Source organism: Salvelinus sp. IW2-2015, linkage group LG20 (genome assembly GCF_002910315.2).
Source record: "Salvelinus sp. IW2-2015 linkage group LG20, ASM291031v2, whole genome shotgun sequence".
Classification (NCBI taxonomy): Eukaryota; Metazoa; Chordata; class Actinopteri; order Salmoniformes; family Salmonidae; genus Salvelinus; species Salvelinus sp. IW2-2015.
Window position 1 is genome coordinate 10,457,186 of NC_036860.1, and position 20,968 is coordinate 10,478,153.

General features: G+C 44.2%; 1 protein-coding gene across 1 annotated transcript in view; it reads left to right on the plus strand.

Moving 5' to 3' along the window:
- The window catches only part of ppp1r9ba (protein phosphatase 1, regulatory subunit 9Ba), a 52,625-nt gene extending 36,792 nt beyond the window's left edge, over window positions 1–15,833 (plus strand). Inside the window, exons 3-11 of the mRNA XM_024011416.3 lie at window positions 3,394–3,526; window positions 4,774–4,894; window positions 5,008–5,112; window positions 7,603–7,738; window positions 9,591–9,734; window positions 9,895–9,948; window positions 10,091–10,320; window positions 15,370–15,466; window positions 15,652–15,833. Coding sequence (XP_023867184.1) covers window positions 3,394–3,526; window positions 4,774–4,894; window positions 5,008–5,112; window positions 7,603–7,738; window positions 9,591–9,734; window positions 9,895–9,948; window positions 10,091–10,320; window positions 15,370–15,466; window positions 15,652–15,705 — 1,074 coding nt within the window. The 3' untranslated portion in view covers window positions 15,706–15,833. The remainder of the gene's footprint in view (window positions 1–3,393; window positions 3,527–4,773; window positions 4,895–5,007; window positions 5,113–7,602; window positions 7,739–9,590; window positions 9,735–9,894; window positions 9,949–10,090; window positions 10,321–15,369; window positions 15,467–15,651) is intronic.
- The last annotated feature ends 5,135 nt before the right edge of the window (window positions 15,834–20,968 follow it).

Consider the following 20,968-nt stretch of genomic DNA (forward strand, 5'->3'; position numbering starts at 1 on the left):
GAGGCCAATGGTGACTTTWAAAAAAGTTAGAGTTTAATGGCTGTGATAGGAGAACTGAGGATTTGTAGTTACTCCGCAATACTAACCTAAATGTAAGAGTGAAAAGAAGGAAGCCTGTACATAATACAAATATTCCAAAACATGCACCCTGTTGGCAACAAAACTAAAGTAAAACTGCAAAAAATGTGGCAAAGAAATGAACTTAATGTCCTGAACACAAAGTGTTATGTTTGGGGCAAATCCAACACATCACTGAGTACCACTCTTCATATTTTCAAGCACGGTGGTGGCTGCATCATGAGTATGCTTGTAAACAGCAAGGACTAGGTCATTTTTTTAGGATAAAAAGAAACAGAATAGCGCATAGAGCTAAGCGCAGGGAGAATCTTGTTCAGTCTGCTTTCCAACAGACAGAGATATTAGATATTTCTGTATTTCTTACTCAATAAATTAGCAAACATTAAAAAAAAAAAAAACATGTTTTCACTTTGTCATTATGGGGTATTGTGTGTAATTGGGTGAAGAAAAAATATAGAATACATTTTGAATTCAGGCTGTAACGCAACAAAATGTGGAATAACTCAAGCGGTATGAATACTTTCTGAAAGAGAAAGGGGATACCTAGTCAGTCGCACAACTGAATGCATTCAACCCMAAATGTGTCTTCTGCATTTAACCCAACCCCTCTGAATCAGAGAGGTGCGAGGGGCTGCTTTAATGTTGCTATTTGGGACACATCCATAGACTGTCTGGTTGTAGTTATCTAATAGCTGGAGAGAGAAAAAATAATCTTCGCTGGCTGCTACATAGGGCCAATCATATGATATTATGCGAAAACACACTTCTGGTTAATGTGCTTTGAAATGGCTGTTCCTTTTCTTATGCTATGGTGTAGTGTAAGGTAACTTATCCAGAGCTGTCTTAGGACGAAAGGTTTCTGTTTTTTAAACATCTGGATGGCGCTGCTGGGTTTTCACCAGCTGAAATTAGCTGTAAAATAGTTTGTGGCATAGTTTGTCGGCTTATATTCCATTCGGGAGGTGTTATGCAAATGARATGTAAATAGGGCCCTCATCAGTTAAAATCGTGTTGATTTACGGTTGGGCTTGATTCAGTGTGGCTTTGTGATAAGTAGTCCGTCTCTGGTGTGAAAGAAAGCTAACAGGTGTTGGTATTTACTAGGGTTAGTGATCTGGCTTGCACAGTAGTAAATATGAAGCTACTGCCTTTTTGGAGCAGAGGGACGTGACACACCTACTAGCAGCCCTCAATAGAGCGGCTGATAAGGTGACGTCTTTCACTTGACAAGACGCATCACACTCCTACACTTTATTTAGGTGTTTCTGTCATTTTGTTAAAAACATTTTTTWAAAGTTGTACTATTTTGATATTGAATCCTGCATTGTTGGGGAGGGCCTTGCAAGTTATTAAGTTAAGCATTTCAGCATTTCATTGTACTTGTGCATGTGACAAATAAACCAACTTGACAATTGAAGTGTCAGGTCTCAGCTTCGTTTCGTAAGAGCTCACGAGGCAGACGGTGTTCGTGTCACTCTATGGAACGCCGAACCTTGAGGAGGAGATTCGAGGACTTGAACCAATGCTGAATTCCAAAACCTTGTTTGTCATGTTTTCTTTTCGCCTCTTCTCCTTCTGCCTCTCACACAGTAAACCTCCAGTTCCTGTTAAAAACCACACGGCTCATTACATTCTCCCCTGACCAGCTGATGAACTCAATTCCCTTGTTGCCTACTTTTTAATTATTTCTCACATCTGTGTCCCATCTACCTTCTTTACTCCCCTCCTATGAGCACAAGACGTTGAAAATATGTATTTGGGCATATTTTGCTCACTGGGCCTAGATAGCATAGAACTGGACCAGGCCACTAGGGGATATGGGGTTAGAATTCTAGCAGTACAAAATCCTAAAGGTTGAGGGTTGTGTTTATCCTTTAACCTCAGCAAGAGGATATCCACCTTATTTATACTTGACCCTCTTAGCACGCTTGTGGACAACTCTGTTAGAGCTGTTGTTGTTCATCTGATTAGTTGGTGGGGGGGGGGTTTACAATGGAATTCAAAATGCATATTAATAATGTTGTCATGGCAACCCTGGATCAGATCAAATAACTGAATAAAGGATTCCTCCCAATTTATGATATGAATAATACATGTGAAACGCCATGACCGGTGTGTGTGTGTGTGTGTGTGTGTGTGGCCACGGCCACGTGCATGACCCCATTTCAAATATTAAACCTCATCTCTCTGAAAGCAGAACACGTACCAAAAAAACGCCCCTACCTGCCCGGACACCTCTCTAATACACTAATGCAGGACGGGAGGTTATGAAAAATARATCCCCCTGTTAAATATAAATCGCCTGAGTAGCACTAAAATACACCCCACCTAGCCGCTCACTGGAGCACCCTCACSACTGCTCTCCACACCCACAAGTTGCCAGCGTAACATGGCACTCCAACACCCCCCCAGAAGTATGTCCTCACTGCCAGAGTGAATTTGGCTAGCTGCAGAGGGAGGACAGAGGCCTTAAATACACACACGCTCTCTCCTCTCTCTCGCACTCACACACATTAAACTAGATGGACTTTATTAGGTTGGATGAGAAGCCATTAGCTCAGCGAGAAGCCATGAGGGTGTGTGTTTGTGTCAGCGAGCCGTATATAACACCACCCCTGTCTGTCTGGCTACTGGAGGCGTCTCCTTCCGACCCTGTTAGCGCCTTGCCTGCCTGGCTCTCCTTTTATCTCCGGGTAGAGGCCTATAGGCACAGATTTAGGATCAGCTTACTCTTCCCGTAGTCTTATCCTTAACCATTAGTGGTGAACATGCTAAACTGACCGTAGATCATTTTCTAGAGCAAGGGTTCTCAAAGTTTTTCACTCGGGGGCCCCCCTTCCAGCATCGGGGAACATCCTGCGCAGGCGTCACGTCTATTTCTATGGGCACAAGCACAGATCATGACACAAACTGTTCTGCAGGTTTTGCAGGTTTAAAGCGTATTTCCTGCAATTCTCCACATTTTGTCATGGGACGCAAAGGAAATGTTGCAGATTTTAAAGCACATTTTCTCGCAATTCTATACATTTTGCCACGTCTAATATGTGTTCATGTGATATTTGAGTGACAAAAAAAATGACAACATCTATGGGCTAACAAAAACATTAGCAAACATGGGCTAGTTGATCTGGACATTTCAGACAAGTTCTAAATAGCTCTCTAAGGTATGTAACGGCTCACATGACAAGAAGAAAACTGAGGATGCACTACTGTTCTAGAGGACATGTCTTCTCTATGGGAAACCTGTTGTGGTGTAAACCTTGCGCGTTGGTGAGTGTCGAGCTGACCTATGACCTTTTTGTCTCCTCTCGGCAGGTGTTCACCACGTACTCCAACGAGGACTACGACCGGCGTAATGATGACGTGGATCCCATGGCGGCGTCGGCTGAGTACGAGCTGGAGAAGAGGGTGGAGAGACTGGACCTCTTCCCTGTGGAATTGGAGAAAGGTAGAAACGTGGTGGAATCTTCTAGAGCATTACAGAACCCTACTGAACCTCACAGTATATTGTTAGTCCTGCATGGCTCAGTCGGTAGAMCATGGCGCTTGCAACACCAAGGGCCGTGGGTTTGATTCCCGCTGGCCCAAACATAGGTAAAATGTATGCACACGACTGTCGCTTTGGAGTTCAATAGCATAAACCAGTACAACAGAAAGACATAAACAGAGAGAATAAATTGTAAACATTTAACTGTAACTATTAAAGCTACAACTAGTAGCTAAACATTTTCAGTGAAGTCTGTAGTTTCCATTAAAAAAAWWAAAAAAATATTACCTTCAGTTAATTAAGAACAAATTCTTATTTACAATGACGGCCTACCCCGGACGACGCTGGGCCAATTGTGCGCCGCCCTATGGGACTCACAATCACGGCCGGATGTGACACAGCCTGGATTCGAACCAGGGACCGTAGTGACAACTCTTGCACTGAGATGCAGTGCCTMAGACCGTTGTGCCACTCGGGTGCTCGAATTGCTTCAACTAGCTAGTTGAAATATTTAAGTAACCTTTACCTTTTCCCTCACAAATCTGCTAGCCACATATATTTGCATGACGAGCGAACACCTTAGTGGTCACTAATGAATCCAGAGTCGCCCGTTATCTCCTTACTGGATTTATATTACACTAGATTAGCAGTGGCTAATTGGGTTCTAATACGGATAATGCCTGTGTATTCAAAGTGGCGTAGTAGCTTTAGCTAGCTACTGTATCTTTCAGTTAAAGTCCCCCATTTTATTAAATGTATTTCCTTACATTGGGAAGGGAGAATATGAGGTTAGAGTTCAGGTGGGCCTTCTCGCTTCAGCGAACAAAGGAAAGGAGGGGAGCTTAACAACCATGACAAAAATCATGAATGGCTTACCAAGAAAAACTTCCAAAAGGAGGACTCAACAAAAAAAGAGCAGAGTGATGTATTTTTGCTGACTTTAATCCATTGTACAGGATGTGAACAGGTCAATGACGTTTCGACGTCTTCRTCAGTGACCACTGCACTTAGCGCCTATTTCTAGCCTAGTGGCCCATTGAGACACAACGATGGATTAAAGGGAGCAAAATAAATCAATCTCTGCTCTTTTTTTGTTGAGTGTTCCAACTTACCTTGAATTAGTCCTTATGGAAGTTTGTCTTGGGAAGACACTCATATTTAAGAGGTTATTTCCCCATTTCCTATCTCCTATCCCCTCTTCTCCACAGATGGGGACGGTCTGGGGATCAGCATCATCGGCATGGGTGCCGGGGCGGACATGGGTCTGGAGAAACTGGGCATCTTCGTCAAGACGGTCACTGACGGAGGAGCTGCACACCGAGATGAGAGGTTCTGAACAATCTGTGTTTCAGCAGTGTATCCCAAAATGATTTTTTCCCCCGCTTGCTCCTCATCCTCTTTTCCCGTTGTTCACTATCACTCTCTCCCTCCCTCCCCTGCAGGATCCAGGTGAATGACCTGATCGTGGAGGTGGATGGGACCAGTCTGGTGGGCGTGACCCAGGCCTTTGCTGCCTCCGTCCTCAGGAACACCACCGGCACTGTCAAGTAAGAACCCTCACTCAATAGCTGTCAATAAACACTTCTGTTTCAACATCAAGCTATTGGTACAGTATCTATAGTGTATTTACTGCACTCTGGTCAAATATGGTTCAACAGTACCCTGACAAAATCTGTTATGAGAAACTAAGCATGGGATTGGAGAGAAGGGGGTCTAGATACAGAACTGTATAAAGACTGGTGATGGGGAACAAAACACACTATTGCTCCCAAGTACCATAACTCTACCTCCCTTCAGACTGGATCACAATTGGAATCCCTCTCTCCCCATTCCCACCTCTAATCCCCTCATCCCTCCGCTCTCATCCCTCTCTCCTGCATTATTAACTGCCTGTGGGGGTCCTTGTGTTAATTGGCGGGGCAGTTTGACTGTAGTCACAGCCACCCAGAGATTGGACAGCCTGATTTGAATACATGAGCCTGGATCCCAGGGAGATAGCGGAGAGGCCGGTGTCGGTGAGGGAGCGGCGAAGCTATTTATAAAACAGCCTGGTCCAACCTGATTCTCGGACCAAGCTCAGGTTGCTGTCTAACACTACGGACTGTAATCAAAGGAGGGAGGGAGGAAGAGAGGGAGGGATGCCCCAGAAATGTTATCGCCTGCCCAATCGGACTCTTGTCTCCCCTTGTGGAAGCACCTTTGTTCAAAGTGAATTTGCCACCTATTGTTCAGTTTTGTACCCCCTGTTTAATCAAAATCCAGAAAATGGATTTGTCTGTAGACAAAATTCTCTGGAGAATGCTGGTGTATGACCTCATCCAAGGTAGGATGGGTTTGTACAGATGGTGGCAGGGGGATACTTGCAGATTCACACGTACAAACGGTTCCAGACAAGGCCTGGTTGTTTTCCACTTCCACTTCTCATGTCCTACATCCTGGATGGAGCGTGTCTCTGAGCTTGTGAATATTCATTGATTAACACATCCGTCGATCCCCCTCACAGGCTGCTGACTGGTTGCACGGACAGGTGGTCCAAAATTAGAAGCGCCGTCTCTCTGGTAAATATGCTTCAGCATAGTCGCGGAACATAGATGGCGTGGTTTGTTTTGAAAACGCTGGAGAGGTTAGGTGTCATATTTGCTTGACATCTTTTTCCGTGCACAGCTTGGCTTTTCCACATAGTGGTTAGATTCCTAGTCACCGTTTCTTCCTTCCTTTTGACCACCACGGAGTTATTTCTCCTCAGGCAAGAAAGGGGCACCCTAATGGGTTCTTAACCCTCACACACTCATCACGAAACCCCCGCCCACACTGAATGCCACAGTGATGCCGGGCAGTCATGTTGAATGATGTAGCTACCTCTCTCTGGGGTCTCATTGCGCATGTGTGGTAGTCTAGTCTCAGGCAGGGATACAGATTGGTGACCAGAGGTTTGTTAGTTCAAATCTCACTTCAGGGATTTTTATGATGTAATGATCAATGCCATTTTTTTTCTTCTGCAGTGAACCATATTAGGTGTACAAAAATATATCACGTTAGAATACATTTAGAAATGATTGTTTTCGTCATATTGTCTAGTGCACCAACATCAAGGAAGATGATGTTCTGTTGAAAGAATCCCTTTTAGTACAACGTGGTATTAGCTACAGCGACGTGGTTTCCTTTGTCTTACGTGTCACTGTGCATCTGGCTGCTTTGCACACATGCTTGGGTGTGAAAAATGATCCACAGGCAACCGTCCAGTTGAGGTCTTTCCATTCCATTGGACAAACGTGTGACAGCCAGAACTGGTGTCGCGGTCTTAAGGGTCCCATCTGCAACAGGATAACTCCGTAGACGCTTCAGTCACTCGTTCTATAAAACATGCACGTCCTCTCATGCTTTGTTTATCTCGTTGTTATTCTCTGTGATACATAGAAAAAGGCTGTGTCTAAAATGGCAATCTATTCCCTATATAGCGCTCTGGGCAAAAGTAGTGCACTAAATAGGGAATATGGTTCCAWTMCAGACACCATCTTCTGATGGCGTGCTACACTTATTCACTGAATTGTCTTTCTCCCTCAGCATAATCTTATCACATTTTCTACTCGTTACAATGTCAACTCAGCCATCCATGTACAGTGAGTGTCATGTTCCTTCCAGGCACAAGCTGTAACTTTCACTCCCCATCAAATGTTGCTGCCCTGGCTTGCACTTGTTTGTCATCTGTGGGGGGCTATTTTCGTGGAAAATGTAACTGATGTGTTATTTGAAGTCTACAGTATGGTCCTTCTATGATTATAAGCATATTTATCTACATTCTACTGTGTATCTTCTGACGTTGTGTATCTTCTGACCACGAGACCTAAACTTATCCACCCTACCCTAGGTTCACCTTACTACCCACTAAACCCTACCCTAAGTTTACCTTACTACCCACTAAACCCTACCCTAGGTTTACCTTACTACCCACTAAACCCTATCCTAGGTTTCCCATTGGCTACTCCTTGACAGACATGCCTTCCCACTCACCCCGTTGGTCGTTGTTGCCCATGCAGGTTCATGATTGGCCGAGAGAAGCCAGGTGAGCAGAGCGAGGTGGCCCAGCTGATCCAGCAGACCCTGGAGCAGGAGCGCTGGCAGAAAGAGATGATGGAGCAGCGTTACAGCCAGTACATGGAGGAGGACGAGGAGGTGAGGGGCTCACAATTTCTGTGTCCCAAATGGCATCCGATTCCCTCTATGGTGCACTACTTCTGACTAGTTCCCATAGGGCCCTGGTCACACACACACACACACACACACACACCATGAAAAAGATTACTTCAGCCCATCCACAACATCTTCGCTCGTTCCGTCAGTCAATAATATGACAAAACAAGATGGCGCTAATGAAGCGTTTGACACTTCCTCCCCAAACCCTTACAGATGTTCCATCAGGCTCCCTTCACAATGGAATAATACAACTAGAAATTCTAGAAAGAACACTCCTTGTTCACCTCCCCCTTCACTGATCTAACAGGACTGGATAGGTGTAAGCAATGTGACGGAACCTAGGTGCACACAGTGCTTTATACCTGCCCAGTCATCTCAGATCTTTGAAAAGGGGCTGAATAAGGACAGAGGCGGTAGGGGAAAGCGTTGTGGCATGAAGCCCAGCAATTTTCTCAGTTCCTTGTCTCCKCTCAGTCTCTTCCATGGAGAGGAAATGCTTGAATAATTGAATCCGTCTCCTTGTTAAATTCAATCATGTTCAATAGARGTCTGGGTTTGGGTGTGAAAGACCGACAAGTACGGACCAGATGCCACGACCCAGGTCTGGTATTCCATCACACTGTGTCTCCCCATCAGAACATGCCCCCCTCCCAACAGATCTGAGCCTGCATCAATGTCATTTCCTGCTAAAGATGCCTTACCAGTTAACATACACATCCTTTCTAATACGTTTAAAAATGAATAGTAGTTGTTATTTGGTCTTGTTTTCATGGGTAGGCATCGTTTGATGGCATTGTCCTATGTGACTCCGGCTAATCCCTCAGTCTCCGTGCTTTGTTCGTTTCTCCCCCAACTCTGGTTGGCTATGCAACGTTCAAACCGTGTAAACATTTTCAGCACGTTTGGAGAGTTGACACATCAGACAGTGTTGTTGTGYCAGGCGCGTTCAGGGCTTTGATGCTTGGTCCAACTGGGAGGGTTCAGACGGGCAGACAGACCAGGGTTGATAGGCGGGGGGGCTGTGGGTGTGTGTGGCATTCCCTCAGAGAGAGTGACTCATTGGTGTGACAAGGTTAGGAAACCTTTGTTGGGGCTTGTCCCAGGCGGCTGTTGTTTAAGGAATATGGAATGGCTGTGTGTCGGTCTTTGTGTTGTGTGTGCGTGAGGTGGGAGGTGTTAGGAGTGAGTGTGTTGGAGTTCAGTGTGTGTGAAGGGGGACTTTCAAGCAGAGGTGTGTGTGTGTGTGTGTGTGTGTGTGTGTGTGTGTGTAGTGTGTTGTGTGTGTGTGTGTGTGTGTGTGTGTGTGATTGACCTCACCAGGTCCGTATAGACGGTACAGTATAGTGGGATTTATTGCATCAATCAACAGAACGATTATAGACACATTTGTATGTAAACTATTTCTCAGCAAAGATTCCCGTCACTGCAGCCACGGAGTCCCCTGACAAGCTTTGCCTTTTGACAGGCTTCCCTGGTAAACATAAAATGGTGGTTGCCCAATTCTAGGGTGTCAATTCTGGCCCACTAGCATTCTACTCCTGGATGGCTTTTTCCTCTAAGCTCAACTTTACCATCTAGTGGCCATTTTAGGGTAGAGGGAAAACATTGATGAGAAATAGAAATGGAGGCCTATCCTGCAAGGAACCCCAAAAAACGTTGGTTTCCCATTGGTGAAACCATGTATTTACTTCACATGGTAGTTACATAGGCAGGTATGGTGACTGTGTGACATTGTTGGTTCACAACAAGACCGAAACATGACAGGAATTTGTCTATATGCACTCCCTGAATATATTGTGAATATACTCTGAATCTTCTSAATGTCCTCCAGACAGGRGAGTATGCCACGGACGAGGAGGAGGAGATGAGCCCCATGTTCCCCAACGCCATAGAGGTGTTTGACCTGGCGGAGAATGAGGACATGCTCTCCCCCATGGAGATGGACCCTGAGAAAATGGCKCACAAGTTCAAAGAGGTGAGCYGGGAGGCTTGARGCCAAYGGCAAATGTTCYTCTCGAAATGGAGAAAAAGTTCTATTCAATTCAACTTCTTGTTGAGAGAGCGTATGAGATGAGACATTGTGCTGGAGTGAACCATGGCATTACATTTTTTTTTACCTCTCTCTCCCTCTATAGCTACAGATAAAYCATGCWGTCACTCAGGCTGAGATTCAYCAGCTGAAGAGAAAGGTTAGKCCTGCTCCAAAATCAATRCACCAAKKAACATAGGACTGGTTTCACAGGCCCATGTTAACCCTTGACTAAAACACACAGTCCAGGAGTAAACTAGAAGTATACAGGAGTAAACTTGACACTTTCTTCCCTTATGTAGCTGGCGCATTCAGAGCAGGACAAGCTGCGCTGGCGCATGGAGCGTGCCCAGCTGGAACAGAGCGTTCGGGAGAACAAGGAGCGCATGGAGAAGCTGGAGGGCTACTGGATGGAGGCCCAGAGTCTGTGTCAGGCGGTGGACGAACACCTGAAGGAGACACAGGCCCAGTACCAGACCCTGGAGCGCAAGTACAGCAAGGCCAAGCGCCTCATCAAGGAATACCAGCAGAAGTAAGGCTGATAAATAAGGGGGATTCTGGGGGTTTGTAGGAGGGAGAGGAATGGAGGATTCTGGGGTTTGTAGGAGGTAGTGCTGAGCAATTAACCGAAATTGCAGGTTTTTTGTTATTAAAACGACCTACATCGGTTCAATTACTTAAATTCCTTTGGTTGAAGGATCTACAATCATGCCTGACGAGGCCAATGAAATCTGTATCTCGCTGGAAGCCCCGCCTTCCACAGGTGATAAACGTGAGGCTCAGATTAATTCCTTCAATTTAATACCGCTCTTCACCGAGCCCAGGAACGGGCGGCCAGTCTGAGACAACGAGTACTGAAAAGGAACAAGTCCTTTATCTTGGCACCAAAGCTCAAACGCTTGTCCCTTTTCGTAACCAGGAATACCAGCTGTACCAGCAGTCCCGGATCTTCGACATAGGAATCACTCGGATTGGAGACGGGAGTATATTTCCTCTCTCCAAACGAGCACRGAGGCCTCGGGAACAGTCGATGTGATGAGGCTGCAGAAGCGTGGGGGTAGCACAACAAATTGTAGCCTGTAACCTGACGTCACTGTTGGCATGATCCAGGGCGACACTGCGCCATTGGTTGGAGCAGACYGTGAGACTCCCGTGAAGTGACATCTGAAGGGGCGAGACACCACCTTGTAGACTTGGAGAGATTGGTTGTACTTCCATTTCCACCACTCTTGACAACCGTGTGTCTAAACATGAAGGAACGCTTTTCATCGAACTCGCATATGGGAGACAACACTTTTAACACCAGTGAACACTGGAACTCGGTTGAAAAAACGGTGTTTATGTGCCAAGGTTCACAGGCTCCGGTTATGTGCCACGGTTAATTGGCCGTGGCACTTGGAAGTACTGTTGTCACAACGAGCGTCTGTCAGTTTAGGCGGTAAGATGTGTTCTGGTAACCGYCTGGCATCTAGCGCTGGACCGCACGCATAAAAAAATAGACAGGGAAAACTTTATCATAGAGGTTACCCTACCGACCAGTCATAGGTCTGGCGACCAAAGCGCCTTGTAATCTAGCTGGGAATGGGATAGACGGCTCTGAAAAACAGACCCCTTCTGTTGTAACAGACGGGGGCGATTCGTAATTAAATCTAAATCCCAGGAATGAAAAGCGTTGAGCTGGAGACAGACAGCTCATATGAACCAGAGACTGCATGTGGGATAATAGTATGATCGCGTCAAACCCTGATCGTTCCCTTGACTCTACTACCAACAACCCACTAATCGCCTAGAGAGCCCATAACCTGTATCACTAAACACCTRATAGGGACTAGTGAGCTACAGGCAGGAATCCACAATAATTCCCAGTAATGAGCCACCTATGGGGGAGGGGCGACCCAACTTGTCACTGTTACCCTGGGGAGATTGATATACCTCTTGATCCCCATGGAACGCAGGGTAACAGAGGGGGCAGCATTAAACACGCTTCCAACATGAGTTGTGCTTCCGTGAGACTGTATAGCCTACATGAAGCCCGGACCCTTTATGGGCAAAGGGGGCTCTGGCAATGGCTGACGTATCACCCCGTTTGACATGGCTTTCGCCTTGGCACTGTTTCCTTCACTCCCTCCAACTCCAGAGGGAAATGGGGATGAGGTTACTAAAACGCCGGGGGAAAAGATATTAAGTTTCACTCGCCGGAAGTTAAGCATGCTAGCCAACATTAGGCAGGAGTTTTTTTTAGCATAAGCTAGGCTAGCTAGCCTCTTTGACCGCAGCATTTTCCATTTTAGAATAACCAAGCAACTTAACTCTACATATACTAAACAAAAGAGCTACCCCAGCAACTCCACTGTGGGGAGGCAGGAATAGCTAGTAATAGCTAGCTCACATCTGCGACTGGGTAACCGAGGTGGGACCGGACTCTCCATCAACAAGTCTGGGAAGAGAGGCAAGCGGTGCTTGACCGAGGCAGACACAGGCCGTAGGGTGTAATGTACGCTAACCCCATTCCGTACAAATGTGCGCAACCGCGACATTCAAACAAGGCTGCAAAGAAAACTAATGGGACTGTAGCGACTGTGTTGACATCAAAATGTGGGGTGTGAACTACATTTCTATTCAAGCGTTGATTGACATGGTAATGGGTCTATAGTATTGGAGAAAATTTGAAAAAATCCGACTCTGTACGTTACATCGTGACGTGTCATGGCGTAACGTACAGCACGCATAAAGCAACTAATTTTGTCTTACATGCTGACCAGACCAGACACGTCACGTGTGCGAGCGTTGCAAAATAAATTTAGAAATCCATGTTATTGAATTATTGCAGCCACACTGCTCGCGCGCGCCAATGAGCGTCTGCGTTGCCATGGGCTAAAATAGAAGTCATTCCTATTTCTGACACAGATCAAACTGCAAGTCCTGCCTCTCCCATCTCCTCATTGGTTTATAGAAGCAAGTACCCACGTGCCATCTCCTCATTGGTTATACCCACGTGGGTGATTGAAAGACAAACTGTTTTGCCGGTTGCCGTGATAATACTATGAAAGTGTAAGTTAAAAGATGAAAAATGCCTGGAAGGAGGAGAGATGACTAGAAACGATTAGGTTGTGTGGATTAATTGTCGGAGTAGAGGACCTTGTGCATTTCAGGTAAAATAACAACTCAATGTTTATATCCCAGGACAAATTAGCTAGTAACAGCAAGCTAGCTAAATGGGACAAATTAGCTAGCAAGTGCAAGCTAACTAGCTAAATTGCCATACATGTTTAATGCTTTTCGACCTGTGCCCAAATTAATGTCATTGGTTCAGAGTTTGTTTTGATATTTTAACATGCGTGTCGTGATCGTGTTTGGTGTAGGGGGACAAAATAAATGTATGCACGATAGCGCACGCACGCAGCCGGTATGGGTATGGGTTCCGTGTTACAGCCTCTCTCCGCCAGGTGTAGCACTTCTCTCACCATTTAAAAACAAGAAAGGGACAGGGGGATATCTAGTCATTTTTTGCGTCATCACTGCAAGCTATCACGACTCTCACTATCACGCAATAGGTTTAGCTTCTCCACCCGCCATTTTTAAAAAGACCCGACGGAGCTCATTGTCTTCTTGAATCATGCAGAGATCGGCATCATGAAGGTTTCGTAATTGATTTTGTTGGAAAGGGGAGAAATTGTGCTTTACAATGGTATTGGTATTACAGTTGATCTGGAAGTATTACGTTTTTGGGGCGCTACAATAAGGTCAATTGTACAGACCAGCGCGATGTACAAAAGTGAGTTAGCGAACCTGGCCACACTCTCTCTTCGAGTAGAGCACACAGGAGCCAGGTTGGGTGCAGGCAACCACCGCATACCCGACACCCAGGCAGGCAAGACATTTTCTCCGACCACCCAATCCATCTCCGGCACCTCTGTCCCAGGTGTTGTGCCGAAAATCTCCCCCCCGCCAGAATTCTCTCCCCCTTCGCATTCTTCATTGCCGCGCCCGGCAAGATGCCGTCCTGGGCGGCTGCCCATGTCGCCCATACCTAAATCAGCTACTGAATTTTGTATTAGTCTATAAATAAATCTCTTTGCCAAAATTCGTCATCTCTCCCATGTCTTACTCGACTAGTATTTTTGAAAGTGTAAGGATAATAATTCAGCCATAGTTGTTCTGAAATGTTTATTGCTTGCCAACGTCTTACTCCCTCTGTTTAATATAACACACATACATTAATGATTCATTTCGGTTGCCTATCCTGACGTGAAGTTTGTTCTAGAGAAAGTATTTGACTCTGATGTGTGCGACAGAAAGTATTTGACTCTAGCCACGAAATTAGAAGGGGGGGAATTATGGCAGGGGGGAGATTTTCGGCACACACCGGCATCCGGTTAAGGAAAGTCTATCGGTAATTCCAAGCTCCCCCCAAGAATGCTTCACGTCTTCCCGGGGAGTTTGTACTCAGTATGTGGCAATGCGCACACGGACTGGTTTAAGCGAGGGCCGCCTAAAAGCTGAGACAAACTACACATAGATCGTAGGTATCTTTCAGAGAAATACTATAACCACATGACTGGGGGCATGATCTCGACCACAACCCGGCTTAGCCATCGTGGTCTCGTGTGTTTTCTTAGCCATTTTACTCATTGCACTAGCAAATTGAAGAATAATTGTTTGTGATTAGAAAACTAATGAGAACAAATACTTTAGCACACAAGTTCCAGAGGATGAGCACGCTCTACCACTATGGGACAGTTTAGTTGGCGCAACGTAAGGCAGTCTCGTTTTCAAATTGTTTGTTTTAGTAGCGTMWWTCATTCCTGTTCACACTGAGCGGAATAATTGAAAGAATGAWTCCTACCCTCACYCTTATCACCTATGGAAGGCAGGGCTTCCAGCGAGGCGCAGATTTCATTGGTTGGCCTCGTCAGGCGTGATTGTAGATCCTTCAACTGAAGTCACGAGAGTGCGACTTCCCCATTATATGTTGTACRGAAGTTGACTGACGGAAACGGAACTAGTAAAATGTTTTTTTTTGTCAGACAGCATACTTAGCCAGCTATTAGGCAGCTACAGCTACTAGGTTCTTCAGATAGTACAGTATGGGGAGCACCGAGATAACGTTGGATGGTTGTTTGGCTGGCTGGCTGCTATTGCCTGAGATGAGATGACTGAATGAAAAATAATAAAGTCATAAAATAAAACCCAAATAATATACACAACTGATATATTGAGTTATTTCATAGTAATTCTATTGATGTCTTCCCAATGTGGACCTGACAGAGACAATGGAWTGTTTTCAATGTTTTGGCAATTGAATGTTCACTGTTTTTGGTTTTGAACCCCCCCACCCCCCATTTTTTTAAATCAAAAACCGTGAACAATTTTTGTATAATCGAACCGAAACCGAACCAACCTCAAAAAAGCACTAATGCTCAGCACTAGTAGGAGGATGAGAGGAATGGGGGTTTCTGGGTTTTGTAGGAGGAAAAGGAATGGGGGGTTCTGGGGTTTGTAGGAGGTAGAGGAATCGGATTCTCGGGTTTGTAGGAGGATGGATGGGCAGGATTCAGCCTAACAACGCTTTGTGTCTCAGGGAGATTGAGTATCTGAAGAYGGAGACGGCTCAGCGCAGAGCCCAAGAGGAGACAGAGGCCACTCATAAGGAAGAGGCAGACAACCTCCAGGACAAGGTGTTGTATATTTAGGTTCTACTGTATGTGGAAACATTTCATGAAATTCTCAATAATTATGTAAGACATTTTGCTTTGGTTAATCAAGATGCATAGCAAGAGGATGCTACTGAGTTATGATCATTCTGCCTGGACATTTTGTGTGTAATAAAAGCCCCTTCTCTCACTCTCTGTCCTCTCCTCAGATCACAGACCTGGAGACCAAGGTGGATGCTCTGAAGACCTCTGATCCCTCCTAAACCTCTGGCAGAGAGGGGGAAAGGAGGAGCAATGCCTTCACACTTGGGCCATCCTTTTTCCAATCCACGTTGTCCCTGACGGATTATAAGAACGACAAAAGAAGACGAAAATAATGGAGAAAGAAAGACTTCAGGGGCAGCGGTTTGAAGGGGGGTGGGGGGGTTCAAAGACACCTGCGAGGGAAAATTGAATACTCTTTTTTTTTTAACTGATGTCTGTCATTTGCTTTGAGCCGCGTCAACAATCCCAATATGCTCCTTATTCAGTACCTGGAGTCCTTGTTGCATTGAACCACATTCAACTACCCAACTGATCAATCTGTGAAGGAGGTCGCTTGTCTTCTATGCTCTTCTTTTTGTCTAATCACTTGTAAAATAACTAACCAGGAAATACAGCCCCTACTGACMTAATGCTTCTAGTCTATTCTAGACMTAGTGGATGTGGGGAACAGAACTGGACAGAAGAAACTGTATTGATGACAGAGACTCTCCTCCGCTACTGTTGAATATACTGCTTCTGCTGTATGGCATGATCTCTCTTGATTTCTACTAACTGYACAAAAGAAAATGGCCGCTTCCCCTTTTTTGCTAGACTGCTCCCCTTGTATGATGGAAAGACTCAGGTTGGGTTCAAGTTCATTTGTACAGTGATGATATGCTTGTTTTGTATATATTCTTTACATATATTTAAAATAGCTTAAAAAGCTTAAGCAATGTGGCTGGGTTGGGGGGTGGGAGGGTGTTGAATGGAATCGACGTAAGCATCGAGAAGACTGGGTATACCGAAGATGGTCTAATTCCAAGTGGATATAGGACACGCAAAGTGGGTGCATTTTCCTTTTCTATTAGCAAAATGGTAAACAGGGTGTGAATATGTGTAAGGTTAACAGTTCAATTGTGTTACCCGTGGTTTTACTTGCGTATGTCTCACCTTGGGTTCTGATAACGTAGAGGGTCAGTATTATTTGACTTTGTGCTTCACTCTATATGAATTTCAGAATCCGGGGTTTTCCCGCCCCCAACCAGTAAGGTCTTACTCACGCTCTAACGTTTGCATCTGGAATCACTGCTAGATTAGCAAAGGGGGTTAAATCTAGCCCCCAGACGTTGCAGCCCTTGGAATTTGGGGACTAGATGTCAATCTTTGTGTAATGTTGGGGTAGCTAGAACCATGCTAGAACCATGGGGAAATGTTGTTACATAGCAGCTTTATGAAAGAGAGCGAGATCGACGGAGGCTCCAGCATGCCTCAATAGTCTCAAGTGGCTTCCTATCTTGTCTCCTTTTCTTCACTTCATCTGATCTGAAAAACACAGGGAAGGTAAAAGCAAAGCAGTGTGTCTGATCTGATTCCTACCTTCTGTCACCTGTCCAGTGTATCTCAGGTCAGTGCAGATGAAGGAGACAGGAGGAGGCCACTGTGGACTACTGAGGTGCAGTAAAAGGTCTTTGTCTGTAGACGCGATGCTCTCACTTTGATTCTCCAATAATACCAGTCAGCTGCCTTGCTCCCTCTTTGCTGCTCATGTTTGTCAACAGTGTCTTTTTATCTAAGACTAGGCATTTGGAACTTCCTGTCATCACTTCACTGTCCCCTAGTAGCACAAACACGTCAGACTCATTTGCCCCTACTATGTATTCATTTTTTAATCTTAAAAATGSCCCTATTATTATTTTWATCTTGTATCATTTTAATTGTTTTAATGTCAAATTTGTATTATTTTAARTATGAAACCAGATGTATTTGACAGTGTTTTCATGGGCCCGATGTTACTGTACTGCTCTGTTATGTTGCAGTACTGCTCTAAGCCAGGAGGTGTCACACTTTCAGTGAGTTTTGATTGAGAGAAGGCATACTAGGTCATCAGGTAGTGAAAAATTCCTGGTTTGCCATCTCTGGAATAAGCTGACACGTTTTATGACCATATTTTGCAGTATTAGGTAATATTGGAGTCGATGTGTGAACAACTTCCACATGCTGAGAAGTGGCATTGAACAGAACTTAAAAGGGACTTAAAGGCCCAGTGCAGTCWAAACATGATTTCCTGTATAAAAGTATATATTTCCATACTATGAGGTTGGAATAATACTGTAAAATTTTGAAAATTATGATAATTCCCTTTTAGTGTAAGAGCTGTTTGAAAAGACTGCCTGGGAATTTCTGCCTGTTTTGGTGGGATGGAGTTTAGGCCTGCCCTAATTAGCTAATAGAATTCCAAACAGCTAGTTTTCAGCTTTCCCCTGCCCACTCAGACCACTCCCAGGCAGTCCTAGAACAATTATTGCTTGAGAAATTGCTCTTTGCTAAGAAAGTATTTTTGTTTCTTTTAGATGATTTCAATTGGAAACAATCACAGTAAGGTACTTAGATGTTACCCAGAAATTAATTCATATTGAGATGAAATGGCGGAATTTGACCTTTTTTAAGCGAAAGGAAACACAATCCAAAAAATGACTTTTCTGTGTTCGTATTGTATGGCCTACTAACTCCATACAGTATGCTTGTATAGGATGCTGGTCGTAACATAGTGAGTGTGCCAGTATGGAACACACATGGTCCTACTTAAGACCTTTTATATCCACTGTCCCCAATGGTATTATTGCTACTTTGCGCTTTCCTCTTGGCTATATGCAGTATATGTTTACTTTTTAAATCCATCTTCATAGTGAATACCTTGCCTACAGTTGTGAATCAAAACTGTTGACCTCTACTAACCAAAAGAAAGAGAACTGCATAGAACACATTCAGATAGATACGCTGCTACTGGGTCTGTTAATGTATGAATCTCAAACGGACCTAACCAAACGGACTTGCCTGTAAAGTCTCCGTCACCAAATTGACTCCTTCTCTCACCTCTCAGATGGCGGGCAGACACTGGACAAGWATCATTTAACTACAAACTGGACTAAATGAAATATGTTCATCCATGAACATTCCATGGCTAGCTATGCTGTCAGTAAAGTTACAACAATGGGAAACGTGTCAGAAATGGGATAGTTGACCAATGAAATGGCTGGGTGAAAAAGGGATGTGGTTTACTGAAGCTGATCTTTGAATTTGACACAACATTTAGCATCTTTGTGATTCCAGTTCTGATAGTACCCCTCGAGGCAGTATTAGAATACAGTACATATGCTGGGCAATGCATGTTCATATCTGTACCTCAGAATAGGAAAGGGGAGCCACATGTACCCATAAACCATGCCAATGAGGGCATGAATCGGGAGCTCTATATTGTGATCTAGACCAGATGAATCGTATGGTGTCTCATCTTTTCACATTCCATTGTACACTTTGTCATTACTTCGAGTGCATGAGAMTCAAGATGCCAGATAAATGCTGTTGGAAACTCATTCTGGATCTCTGCTTCATACTAGAGACTCTTGCATTATTGACCATGGCCCATTAGTAAGTGTAATAGCATTGCCCTCCTCTGAGGTGGAAGGAAACTGGTTCCATTCCTTTTTGTATTATTATTTGTTCCATCCTTGCTTTGTGGTTTGCAAACACAATGAGTAAGAGGGGTAAAAAGTCCTGAAATTCATCATGTTTGTCTCACATCATTTACTGTCATTGTTAATAAATGCAGACGTGTTGAACAAGAGCTCAAGGGTCACGTTGGCTTGTTTTGTATGCACTGAAAGGGGTATCCTTTTCAGAAATGAGAGGTATAGTGATGTTAGTGTCTGTTTAAATTGTATGCGCTCAATTTGTTCASAAAAGTCAAGAGGTTCTTAAAGATTAGAGGCTATTTCCCTTTTGAATTATTTCCTCAAAGTGTCTTCTAGGAGCTTTAGGCTAATAGTTGGCCTAAAGGTGTAACAAGGAACATAGCCAACACATCCTTGAATTATTGCTCTTATCACAGCACCATGCCTATATCCATGCCCCACCCATGTTGTTCCCAGCCCCCGCACTCCTCACGAACAAAACTACCTTGATGAGGGCATGCACAACATTAGGTTGTGTGACGTAATACCGTTATAAAGTCTGTTACTTTTCATCAGTCATCATTAGTAATTACTGTTCTTCCATGGAGCTGACACGGACAAGGACAACAACTTCAAGTGGATCACTTATTGGAGGACAATAAGACAGGCTTAGTCCTTGAAATACATGCAAATACATTGGAAATAAGATGTTATGCCCTAAAATATTGCAATAGCGGTATGGTTACTGGCTTGTAGCCTTTGGATTGTTTTTACTTGGATAAGTGCTCTTCTCAAATTCCTGTTATGTAGCTAAAACAATCAGGGGCAGGGACGAGCTCCCTCAGCCCAATGCAGAGCAGGATTCATTTACGGCATCATCTTGTGTCTAACAGTGAGACTGCTGATAAAAACACAAATCATTCATATTTAGCTATATATTGTCATCGTGGTGGCGCTAACAGTTTATGAACATGATTCAAATGTTTTAAGGACTTTTAGGCCTCTATAGCCTCAATCAGTAAGCTATTTAAGCAATAAGGCACAAGGGGGTGTGGTGRATGGCCAATATACCACGGCTAAGGGCTGTTCTTTATGCACGACGCAACACGGAGTGGTAATAAATGTTTTGTCATACCTGTGGTATACGGTCTGATARACCACAGCTGTCAGCCAATCAGCATTCAGGGCTCGAYCCATGCAGTTTATAACATTTTATAATCAGCAGTGGGCCTATTATGTCATTAGCCTATGAATACATTTTAAAAAGTTGTAATAATCATAACAACTGATATTGATAAGCATATTAGTAATATAATAGTCCTATATATTAGTGATATTGCTAATAGGCTATCTATAGTGGGTGCATTATAGAATAGCACCTAGCCAATCAGGTACAGTAGGACTATATTTATGACATTATCATTATCACTTTATGACACCTGCAATTCCCGAATTCAGGGTGCAGTTTAAACGGGCCTGTACTGGTTGTACATGTTTTAGCAAATAGAAAAAATAAAAATGTTGCATTCTTCCCAAGTCGGATGGAAAGCAGTTGGATTTGAAAGAGCAACAGGAGAGAGATGGAAGAGGATAKAGATTCAGTAGTCCAGCCAAAGACAGGCAGTGGAAAGACAACCTGGTCTCAGAGCCTTTTGTATTATTCTGTATGTAAAACCAAGACACTCCATTTAGTATRGTTAGGTTCGTTCCTTACGTCCTACCTTGTCAATCATTGGTTCATTGGTGAAATTAGCATTATGACAATATCTTTAATTAAATAATTCAAAAACCTTTATCAATGCAATTGCAGACAGAAGTTGACAAACAGGAA